The 12,153-nt window shown below is 39.5% G+C and overlaps 1 protein-coding gene across 1 annotated transcript; it reads right to left on the bottom strand.

Moving 5' to 3' along the window:
• Positions 1 to 3,609: 3,609 nt before the first annotated feature.
• Positions 3,610 to 11,062, bottom strand: LOC105896370 (meprin A subunit beta-like). The gene is made up of 12 exons (XM_031576048.1): positions 11,059 to 11,062; positions 10,767 to 10,799; positions 10,565 to 10,596; positions 10,066 to 10,144; positions 9,862 to 9,979; positions 9,603 to 9,778; positions 8,302 to 8,508; positions 7,596 to 7,751; positions 7,099 to 7,323; positions 6,488 to 6,937; positions 5,131 to 5,234; positions 3,610 to 3,678 (listed from the first exon to the last, which is right to left on the bottom strand). The coding sequence occupies exons 1-12, from the start codon at positions 11,060 to 11,062 to the stop codon at positions 3,610 to 3,612; spliced, it is 1,653 nt and encodes a 550-aa protein (XP_031431908.1).
• Positions 11,063 to 12,153: the final 1,091 nt, after the last annotated feature.

The following is a 12,153-nucleotide window of genomic DNA, read 5'->3' as shown; positions in this document are numbered from 1 at the left end:
GAGATGGATACTAGATAATGATTTATGACAAACTGTGACCATTACTTACGGTATGACACGATTTGAACAACAAAAGCATGAATGTTAATGGAGAATTTAAATCTTGTCTCCTCGTCATCAACAACGAGATGGTTGCGTCTGTCATATGTCCTTTTGGCTATGACGCTAGCAATGATCAAGATTACGTAAGACAATTCAGGAGAAGATCCCAAGAGAAAGGAAAGAGATTGCCTTGTTCCTTGACTTTTCTGTAGATTGTAAATATGCATGTTTTTATAACTGTTTTGGGAAAAACAACAGCAACAACAACAACAGCAACAACAACAACAACAAATACCCCTACAGATCACATCTTATTCACATCGTGTTCCACCAGGCCTGTGTAATCCACTACCTACCTTCTCCATGTTTCTCATAGTCAAACAAATTTCCACCTCCAGTTAGAAGCTCCTTGCCCCCCAGGAGCATGTGCTCTGGGACTGGCTCATGCCCTTTCACCATGGACCCACCGGACTGGAGCCCCATGGGGGGAATATTCGTCAACGAGGCAGGTGACCTCATGTTTGTCGATATGCAGGATGGTGATATCTGGTGTGCCTGTGTATGGCGGCATACATGCCTGTGTGTGTGTGTCCGTGTCTGTGTGCGTGTTTGTGTGTGTGTGTGTGTGTGTGCGTGTGTGTGAATGCGCACACCGTCGTTGTCAGAGAGTTGGACAAGTCAATGGCAATGTGTATGTCGTTATCTGGAATTTATCACGATGTTTAGTCAAATATTGATAACGATAAGTGATGGCTTTGCAACGTGCACGTCTTTCATGTTCATGCTCAGGGGTCTCGGTTAGCAAGAATTGAGGATTATGAGTTGTGATGCATGTAGAAATAGAAAATAATGCTATAATTCTGTATAGATACTGTCGGTCTGTCATCTCAAATAGCTATTTATAGCTATTCCTGTGCTATGATGCACTCTTGATGGCAGCTCAATACTATGATGTTTGTCATTCTACAGGTCTAGTCTATGTCAGACAACACCTTGACCGGAAGGTAGAGGCTGGAGCAAGTTGGACAACATTCATCAGATGAAGATGATTTATTTTCCTCAATGAAGGCCAGAAGGTACAGGGGAGTTAGAAGGGTACCTAGCCTGTGTCTCAGTCAATATGGATCTGCTGAACTCCTTCCAGAATATAAAAAAAACCCTCAATACTGGCCTACCTGCCTCGGCCGCCTGCGAGCAACTCTTCAGCTGTGCTGGATTGCTGTTCACTGCAAAGCGAGCCCGGATGAACTCTACTCACCTTGAAAATCAGCTGCTCCTCAAACTCAACAAGAAGTTTGTAGACTAATGCTCTTAAGGTGGACACAAGTAAAGTAACCAAAGTTTAAATATACAGTGGGGCAGCTGCATTTTTATTTTATCTGTCATGTGGTTCATGCCCTGACATGTCCTCCCAAAAGTTCTTAAATGTTGTGTTGACATGTTTAATGTTTGATGTTTGACATGTTTAATGTCATTGCACTTATATTCCTAAGATTCTCCTTTAATTAAAAATAACAAGTTTTTGTATTGGCTTTATGACCCCTTGTCCTTTTTTGAGCTATATAGGAGCGGCCCCTATCAAGTTGTTGAAAGTAACAAAGTAACTTTTACTTAAAGTACATTTTAAATGGACTACTTTTTACTTTTACTTGAGAAGATTTTTAGATGGGTAATTTTACTTGTACTTAAGTAAAATTACATCAAAGTAATTGTACTTTTACTTGAGTACAACATTTCAGTACTTTTTACACCTCTGGACAAAAAGAGGTGAATGTTGTTAGGTGAAAATTCACCCTAGTTACCTCAGGACTCTGGAGCTGCATATAAGTATATTTATTAGAAAAACAACAATTGCAATCGGGCTCACTCCCAGCCCAAGGCTGAAAGTAAAGCAATGATAAACACATCTCAAATCAAATCAAACTTTATTTGTACGGCGCATTTCATACAAGGAAGTAACACAATGCGCCTCACAGTAGGAAAGAAAAAGGGGGGGGTTTACAAACACTTGTAAAAAACACAAAGATTTTCTAGAGATAAATAAATAAAATAAAATAAACGTACTAACCGCACTGGCACCGTAAAGGACTACTCAGCACGGTCATCGTCAAACTAAGCTGCTGGGAGGGGGGGGGGGGGGGGGGGGGGGGTTACAAACACTTGATCGCACAAGGTTTATATAGACAGAAGTTTAGCGTTCAGCACGGATAACCATGTGGTGGATTTCTGACGTCCGAGGAAAGAATGGAAGTTTTGCACAAAGTCGGAAGAAGCACAGTTCGACCCTTCTTATCACCTCTGGTCTAAACATGCTCTTGTACATATGCAGACTAAGTGGCACCTAATATTCTAAGTTACACACACGCAGAAACACAGAAAAGCCATGTTCCTGCTTACATAAGTACATGATTCATATATTCTTAAGTAATTAACAGTGTTTGCAAATTATCTCCATCAAATGTATCCCCTCTCGTGTATTTATTTATATTCATTTTTTTTAAAGTGGTATACACATTTTCCTTACTTTAAAATTTTGGTCTGAATAGATAGAAATATGAAATATTAAAGGCAATATAATTTTTTTTCTCTTCTTTCTCTTCAAACTATACCAAATAATCTCCTTCTGTTAGTCTGATTGTCACGGAACGAACCGACTTCGAGATAGGAATAGTTGGAACAGAGTTTATTGCAGACAGAGACAGCCAGGAACACACAGGGCAGACAACAGGTTGCAGACACGGAGATGCTGATGCAGACACGGAGATACTGAGGGGTTAATCCTCGAGAGCACAGTCAAAACCCACGGCGGGGCGCAGGCTCGTAGCACTGCTGGGAACCGCGGGAACTGGCGATCTAATCGCAGAAATGATATAAGCCGCGGCAACCTCTGAACAACCTAACTATAAATGAAAATGCTGTTGCGGCAGTTTGCAACTGGTTTATAATGGGAACATGATTTCATTTATAAATGGTTGTTTTGTTATTAATTAAGTGTAATTCATGAATTTACAAAAAAATGTTTTAGATAGGCTTATTTACTATGAACAAACCTGTGTGAACAAATGCTTTACTAGTGATAAATTATGTATGAACAATAAATAACTTATGGTGAACAAACCATTACCTAATAGGTAACAAATGCTTAATAAATGATGAATTGTGTGTAGTTATTATAAAGTGTTACCAGATTCTCTAATAACTTAGGCAAAGCACTGAAGATTCTTTAGTAACTAAGGCAAAGCACAGAAGATTCTCTAGTAACTAAGGCAAAGCACTGAAGATTCTCTAATAACTAAGGCAAAATATGGAAGATTATCTAGTAACTAAAGCAAACTAAATGGAAGATTATCTAGTAACTAAGGCAAACTAAATAGAAGCCTCGTGAGGCCGAAGCGCTGCACGGTAGTCCTAGGCGCCGGGGCGCGGAAGAACACACAATGGTTAACAAGATAAGGCGCAGACGATTGGGAAGATGATTGAAGTGCAGCTGGGAGAGTGAATGTGACAGGCTGTAGCGGAGGTGTGTGAATCCAACGTTGAACAGGGGGGGCATGGCTGGAGCGGAGTTCAGCGCAGACGTGTCACAGGCCGTGACCAAATCCTGCGAGCGGTAGAGATGGATCTCCTCTTCCTGGTCTGAGGGCCACACAGTCAAAAGGAAATCTGAGTTTTTTTTTCTCAGCACAAAGGCCACTACAAATAATACTACAAAAGTTCACTTTACTTTAGGGAACAAATGTTAGCCATCAACACATAACTAATTGGTGCCTGTATTAGTGCCCAATAAGATCTGCATTAAGAACCAGTAATCATTTATTAGGCCAGTATTCACCAATTTGTTATTCACACAAAGGTAATTTATTTTTGGGACATCATTAATAACCAACTATTTGGTCTGAACCTAGGCTTACTGATATATAGCAAGGATCAAAATAAAGGGTTTATAGCCATTTAATATACTGTCTGAATATGACACTTAGGGCCTCATTTACGTACATTTGCGAGCGCAACGTAATCAGCGCCTTTGCCAAACCGCATACAGCGCACGAGGTGTTTCTGCATTTTGCGTAGTATTTATCAAACAAAAACCTCCGCCCTCTAGTGTTATTAGCGCGCCGCTAAAAGAGGGGAGAATGCGCCTGCGTGTTCCTGCCACCATGGATGATGAGTGAGAATTAGAATTAAAATTAGAATTAGAGCTTTTGGTTCACGAGGTAACAGCAAACTTAGACCCTGTCCACACTAACCCGGGTAAATATAGAAACGTCCACACTAAAACTGCATATTCTGCCACTGAAAACTATGCTTTTCAAACACAAGATGGTTACTTTGGAAGGGTGTGGTAGGGTGCTTTAGACGCATGTCGTGTGTTCTGAGAAATTGTCTTTTCTTCGGAATACAAATTTTACACACAAGGATTTCATCCTTTCTACATTGTCATTCACAGTCTTCACTTTAGGGAACCTGTTTTAAAGGAATAATGAGATATTTACTGTTTATTAAGGATGAATGTGTCTGTAGCCGTAAAGGTCCATTTTCACAATTTCAGTCAGATTGTATAGAAACTTATCTTTCACTATAGAACAGGGAACTTATGTTGAATCAGTGATGATATACTATGTAGGTATCACTGATTGAAGTGCACTCATTGCCCTTGAGCAAGTTTCCACTTTAAACAGGGACCCTGCCTCCCAATCACCACTAGCAGCCTGGGTGAGTGCAATTACCATTACTTGGATCTGATGTGCCATTGCATTGAGCAATAAAAGATTGTTTGTCGGTAGGAACACCTATTCCACAATCATTGTGTCCCTATAAGTAACATATTCGGACAGTGCGTAGGAGGCTATAAACTTTCTATTTTTATTCTTATTACGTATCAGAAAGCTTAGGTTGAGACCAACTACTTGGTAATTAAGGATGTACCAAGAATAAATTACATTTATTAATGCAGACTTTATTAGGCACTTATACAGACACATGTTAGTACTCTGTTAATTGTTAATATATGTTCCCTAAACTAAAGTGTTACAAAAAGTACTTTTTATGAAAAGCTAATAATGACTTTTGATTGGTATGGGATCTTACACAGGGTCCATCATCATCAGTTTGCTGCAGAGGAGACACAGAGAAGGTCTTCCCTTTCATGCTGGGACAAGGGAGGTCGCTCTGGTGACGCAGAGGAGAAATGTCTGCAAACAAAAGAATAAATGATTACCAGTATTTCACCTGCAGACTCAATGAAACTATTCAATGACTGGATCTGCACTCTGGTTAGCAGGACCCAAAAGCAGATTAAGTTCGAATTATTTATTTAGGACAGAAGCAGGTGGCCAAACGAGGCACAAACAAAAGCACATGGTCCACAAAAACAAACGAAAGCACAGGGTTTGAAGCAGTGTAAAATATAATATATATTACCTTTTTTTTTGCATTTTGAACATTAGCAGCACCACTCCACAAACTAATCGTAATGAGCTGGGTTAATGCGCCTCCTTGAGGCCAATTTGCATAAAATGTCATAATTTTCGGCGAAGCGGTTGTCGAGCTATTGTCCAAAAAGTGCTTTGAGCCGACTTAAGGTGTTCTTTGACTAAAATAAGACTGAAATGCCTAGGCTTTAAGTCAATTAAAACTTGACTACAATGACAGGATAAAGATGATTAAATATGATAAAGGACATTTGACATAGCACTGAGACAAAGACTAAATGAAAAAAGCTGCTGACAAAATTCACACTATTGAATGAATTAACACTCACCCTGCATAGATATGTGGAGAAAGGCATCACCTCCCTTGAGGAACTCTCTGGATCTCAGCTCAGTGGCTGACATACTCAAACCACCGTCCCACAGTGCATTAGCATACATGCCAGATGACAGAAGAGTGCCATATAAACTTGGACGGCCGATTTCTGCGTTTGTGGTGAATAAGAAAAACACTTTTGCTACTTCTGTTGATTCAATTAGTGAGACATGGCTATGATTCAATTAGTGAGACATGGCTATGATTCAGGAAAAAACTACAGAATGTAAATACTGTACACAGATTTTATCAACAGCTTGAATATAAATGATTTTGGCGAAAGGTTGCTGATATTTTAGCTCAATAGCCAATCAAATGAATCCGCTCCTTTCCATGCTCCTGAAGCAACGTGATGATTGGCTGGAATTTGTTTGTTGAGTTTGTTTGAGCCAGGACTGTGTACGAACACCGCCGTTTTTCTTGAGCACACACACACACACAACACACACACACACACAACACACACACACACACACACACACACACACACACACACACACACACACACACACAACACAACACGGGCAACTGGAGGACCATGAGGAGCAAGTCACTGAATTTGACAAAAAGTGGACTCACAGGCTACACATTTCAGTCTTTCATCATTCTTCCTACACAAATGTAAGCTGTGAAAACTCACCGCTATTGAGCCATAATGAAGTTGAGGTCACACTTCTTTGTTTGGACATGCGCCTCTGGATGTGAGGATTCTGGTCCAGCAGCGTGAAGGTCACCTGTCTCCAGTGACACGGCCACTGCAAAGCGTCATCATTTCTCCCAGAAACAAGGGAGACAAAGACTTCTAATTTGTCTTTCTCCAATATGACCCTTATCTGGTATCTATAGCCATCATAAGAGTAGTACATCGGGCTGTAGAGAATAGGTGTGGTGTTGCTGGCCTTTAACTTTTCCTCAAGGTTCCTGATCTGCCATGTGTGATGGGGGCACTCGGTCTCTGACAGGTTGATGTCGTCCACAGAGAAGCCACCCCTGGAGGCCCCTGCTCCTTTGCGGGCCTCAAACTCCACCTGGAAGGTCTTAGTGGCGTCCAGAGGAACATGGTGGAGCTGCCAGTAATCAGTTGGGGAACCTGGAGAAACAATGGATTTCTGGGGACTCAAGGTCATGTACAGTATGTTACAGTTTGGTTATCAAGACCAAAGACAACTACTGCATTTGTGAATTCATCACAAACTGTATAAGGTGTTTAGGTATTTGTCTTATAATTGTTTGTTATTCAGAGCTAAGTACCTTTTATCTGACTCGTGAGTCTGCGAGTTCCTATGATGTCATCCACACCGTCAAACTCTCTTATCCAGATGTTGAGCTGGTCGGACCAACTCCCACTGTGGTAGTAGAAGAACTCAAGGCACTGGATCTTGCAGCTTCTTCTGGGGGTCATCCTCCTGGTCTGCAATCTGGCGGAGTCTCCCACGCTGCCTCTCTTGGTGCTGAAGTGCATGAAGAAGCCTGTGCCTGGGAAAAATGAACAGCAAAAACTACAAGGCCCAGTAGCTACATTCTAATGACAGGAACAGTAAATCATTCCTTGCTGTATTGTGTTGATTGTTGTAGTGTAGCTGTGTTGCACTATAACATTATTCTCAACAATTTCACACATGAATGAATAAAATAATTGAGCTGTTTGCACCTCTCTCATGTTTTATTTTATGAAAACAAGAAAAGTCCACATCCATGTCCTGTGGAGGAGATCACACAAACCAACCAAGTCAAAATATAAACCTCACCTTGAGAGCCAGTGCCCAGGTAGGTGTGGTCTGAGTGGGGACCTGCAGCAGTGTGGCTCACTTTCCTCCACCCTCGTGATCTTCTGGAGCAGACACTCATCTCACACAGGCTCTCATCGTCAAAGCTGCAGTGGTCCAGGAAGGAGATGGATTTATCTGTCAATGTGCAACATTTTCAGTTTCACATGAAATGCTCAAACAGTGGTTTAAAAGAAAACTTTTTCGACATTTTCATTTTAAATAGATTTTTCATATGCAACATTTTCATAAACAAACGTCTCTTTGGCACTTCCAAGCACAAACTCATCCTTTCAGTTCTCTCACGTTTATCTGCAATGCAGTAAATTGATCCTACTTTTGAGGGCTCCTGGATCCAGAAGGCATATGAGTTGACAGAAGGCAGAAGATATAATTGGCTGGAACCTATTGAGATTCTAAGTTGAGACACTAGAGGGCCTCACTGACTCTGACTATACAAGACTAATCTTCCTCTCACATAGTTTAACATTCTCCATCAAAATGAATTTGATGATATTATAAAACCTAACTGGCCAGCTACAATTACATACTTTAACAATAGTTCAAACCTAAATGTTGTAACTCTAACGATGAAAAGGGGTCATTTTAAATTTGATGCATACATTTAATTACCTGATTGTTTTAGGTGTTGAGTTTCATTGTCAGCAACCAATATATGGATACTTACTGCATCCATAGAACTTGTTGAGCTCTTCTACATCATAGTGGCTCATATCCAGTCGCTGTCCAATCACATTCTGGAACTCAGGCAGTTTTGTAATGATGGTTGGTCCATTTCCATTTGTGAAGGCATTTTTGGAGTAGTGCATGACAGAGAAGTAGTCGTATGGGGTGTTGGTATCGGTCGTTCTGATTTTGAAATTATGCTCCTTCCCTAGAAGCATACAGTGGCTTCAATGCAGTGACACTTCACACAACATGACAATAAAACAGAACATACTAAATCCTTATATTCACCCCGTTACACAGCACATATGTGTGAACCTCAATATTTAATATACAGTATATATAGTATATAATTTATATATATATATATATATATATATATATTAGGGCTGTCAATAGATACAAAAAATGAACTAATTAATCGCACATTTTGAAATGAATTAATCGCGATTAATCGCGATTAAAAGTATTTTTTTCTTCTTAAGACTAATTGTTATAAATTGACGAGTAATCACTTCATACAGCGTGTATTTTAGACACTGTTGTTTAATGGTGCCCCTCAACGGTAAATCGTAAGAATTTCCCCTGAAGCAATTCGAATCACCTCAATCAGCCCACTGTCCTCAACTATGTTGATGGGCCGACAGTCACCGGCAACCCAAATGGCAACCTTTTCCCGGACTCGTCTAGTTATTTTCCTAGAGAAGTCATGGAGTGTGGGTTGGCGATCATCTAACCTGGGACTGCTTTCCGTCAGGTGCTTTGCATTAAGGTGATAACTTCAAGACGAGCTGCTTCTGTGATAGCTAAATTCAGCTTGACAAATGCTACATACAACTTTGGTTTTGTCGATTGTTCCGTCATTTTGGCTCTTAAACAGAGACTTTCCGCCCAACAATCCCTCAGGTCTCTCCATCTTCAACTACCACAGTGGTTCTCAAACTTTTTCTGTCTTTCCCCACTTTGAACAAGGGGGGCTATTCAAGCCCCACCTGTCCCTCATCGCTCCCATAAAATGGTAGGCCAAGTCTGGCCTGATGTAATTCCCAATCCTCTCCCCACCTCTTCTCCGCCTCGCTTCCTGTCATAACTTCATGTCCTATCCAAATAAAGGCATTTTTTTTTTAAAGTTGCGTTAATTGCGTTAAAATATTTTATCGCGTTAATCGCGGCCGCATTAATCGCATAGATTAACGCATTAACGCTGACAGCCCTAATATATATATATATATATATATACTATACATACACAGTAACATCAGCCTTATATGTCACCAAGTTTTTAAGAAAGAAAATAGAGACCTGCTTCAATGTTCTCCAAGTTGATTGTGATATAATTATCCCGGTCATATCTGGACTGCTCATGCCAGAAGCCCAAAGCATGCATGAGCTCATGCTCCACATTAGCCACAGTGCCACAGTTAGGGCCAATGGCCAGATCCTGCTTCCACTCTTCTTTTCCAACGTGGGACCAACATCTACAAAATGAAAACACTTGTGCTTACAACTGAACATTTCATCATCAAAATTCATAACAAATTAATTCATTGCAAAGTCCAACCCTGTGTCCTTCTTGATTGCAACATGTTGCTCTCCCCAACGGCGGGGCCTGAAGTCAATGCATGTCTTCAGTCTGAACTGTTCAAAAGCTCTCAAGATGACTCCTTTTGCATTCATATCTAAAGTAACACAAATGAAGAATTTACTCCACGCAGTTGAAAGAAAAAGATGTTGATTATTATCACTCTATAAGACCTGTTCTTACCCAGGCTCCGGTCCAAATAATAGGGGACGGGTAGGGGCCAGCGGTGCTGTTCACTGCGAATGGACCTCCTCCTCCTGGTCTAAAACAAGCATCAACACGTCTTTTCATAAATCTACATCCTCTCTTGAGCTACTATATTACAAAGACAAACCAATAACAATAACAATAACCCAGTGCATCAAAGGGCATCGAAGGACTGACAAGGTCCCTTACCTTGGCCGCCTATGGAAGCATGGGCAATGGAGAGTCATGCAAAATGATAAAGAAGAAAATAAATCAGAGACTTGAATAGATAGTGGAAATTAGTTACAGTTTGGGTAAAATTTGAATAGTTTTGCACAGCTAATGCCTGAGCAAGCTTCCCCATAGAAGGTACAGGATTACAGTCAGGGGTCAAATGTAACCGTTTACATGAAACACTGCAAATGTATGTTTTTAGAAAGCAATGTGATAGAAAACTACCCTGATAATATTCTATCAAAATAAAATGACAACTCACCATCTTGATGTCACCTTCAAATAGGTCCAAGCCTGTAGACACATTTAGTCAGACTGTTACTTCTGGGTATTCATTTACATTTAGTCTTTTAGTGTTACTAATCATTTAGTATTTTAGTGTTAATGTTCATTTAGTATTTTAGTGTGTTACTGATCATTTAGGCTTTTAGTGTTATTGATCATTCCAGTTAACTGGTGCTTACCTTTATTTATCTCTGTAATGTCGATGTCTTTATCTGTGTAAAAGAAGGAGAATGAAATGAGAGTAAATGACAAGATAAACTAATTTTGATATTTTTCTAATTAATGTTATTAATTTTACATTTATAACTTTTTGTGAAAGAATTGAATACATTCAAGAACACACAAAAAGAAAGGCAGACAGACTTACTTATAGCTACCCAAAAGGTAATTTCCTATGTGTATATGTTAATACATTACAATTGTTTTATTACATAAAAGTATGTATGGTATTGTATGTAGTTATAATCATACACATCGGTGTTCATTCTATAAATATCAACTTTAACTCCATGTTCTGAAAAGAACATGTGCTTTTTTGCTGTTGTTTTTTTTCAGTGGAGACATTTTGAAGGAAAACTAACTTTTTTTTTGTATTAAAAAAAAAAAAAAAGCTTACCTTTAACTATTGGATGAGGCTAAACAGAAAAGGGTATGGGTTAATATTGCAAACAAATAAAAAACCTCACATTCACATACTTAGTGGTAAAAAAAGCTTTGCTTAATTATTTGGGTAGACATACCAGTGATGGGGCCAACCCACATGCCAAGCTCACCAAGAGAAAAACACAGGGATGCATTTTGCCTAGACATAGAATCACATTTCTGTGTATAAGAGCTTGAAGTTTAAATGGTGCTATCTATCTATTAATGTGTAGTATTGTTGGTAATGGAACAACTGAAAATGCATACCTTCTTTGGATGTACCTAGGTGAAGAGTCAGGAGAGCAGTGCAGAAGAGGCTTTGTGAAACGTCTGACCTTAATCATATCTCCAGGAAGTTATCAGGACGATTATATATGCTCTATAGAAACTAAAAAGCGGAAGTATTTCCAACAGTTTAGCCACAGTTGGGTGAAAAGACATAAGTGCATGGCTCAATTTGTCCTAGCTTAACATTTTCACATTGAACCAAAAAAGAGAAATAGGCCTTCATAGATTCATTATTTCAAAAGAGCGAAATACATAAAATCAGCACTGAGTGAAGATTTCCTCGAATGACGCTTTGTGGTATTTAGTTTCATAGTTCCATTGTAAAACACAAAATAGGTCTGTGGGTTTTCTGGGATGATGAGAAAGCACACACACCCCTACTTCTGCAGAAAGTGGTTAAAATGAAACTGTTGAGACTGTGACCTTTGTAGCTTGACAAAAAAATAGGTCAGAGCAGTGGTGAGTGCTACTGTTAAAACTGCTCTAATCTAATTCATTAGGAGAATTAATTCTATATGGGCACAAGCATATTAACTGTTTGTTTACATCTTTTATACTTGTTTGTCATCAAGAGATGACAGAAGATCAGAGGATGAGAAAAGAGGGGACTTGACATTACAGTACAGGATGTGGTTG

The sequence above is a fragment of the Clupea harengus genome, chromosome 11, assembly GCF_900700415.2.
Source record: "Clupea harengus chromosome 11, Ch_v2.0.2, whole genome shotgun sequence".
NCBI classification, from domain to species: Eukaryota; Metazoa; Chordata; class Actinopteri; order Clupeiformes; family Clupeidae; genus Clupea; species Clupea harengus.
The sequence above is the reverse complement of the archived record's forward strand: the minus strand, read 5'-3'. Positions and strand labels throughout refer to the sequence as shown.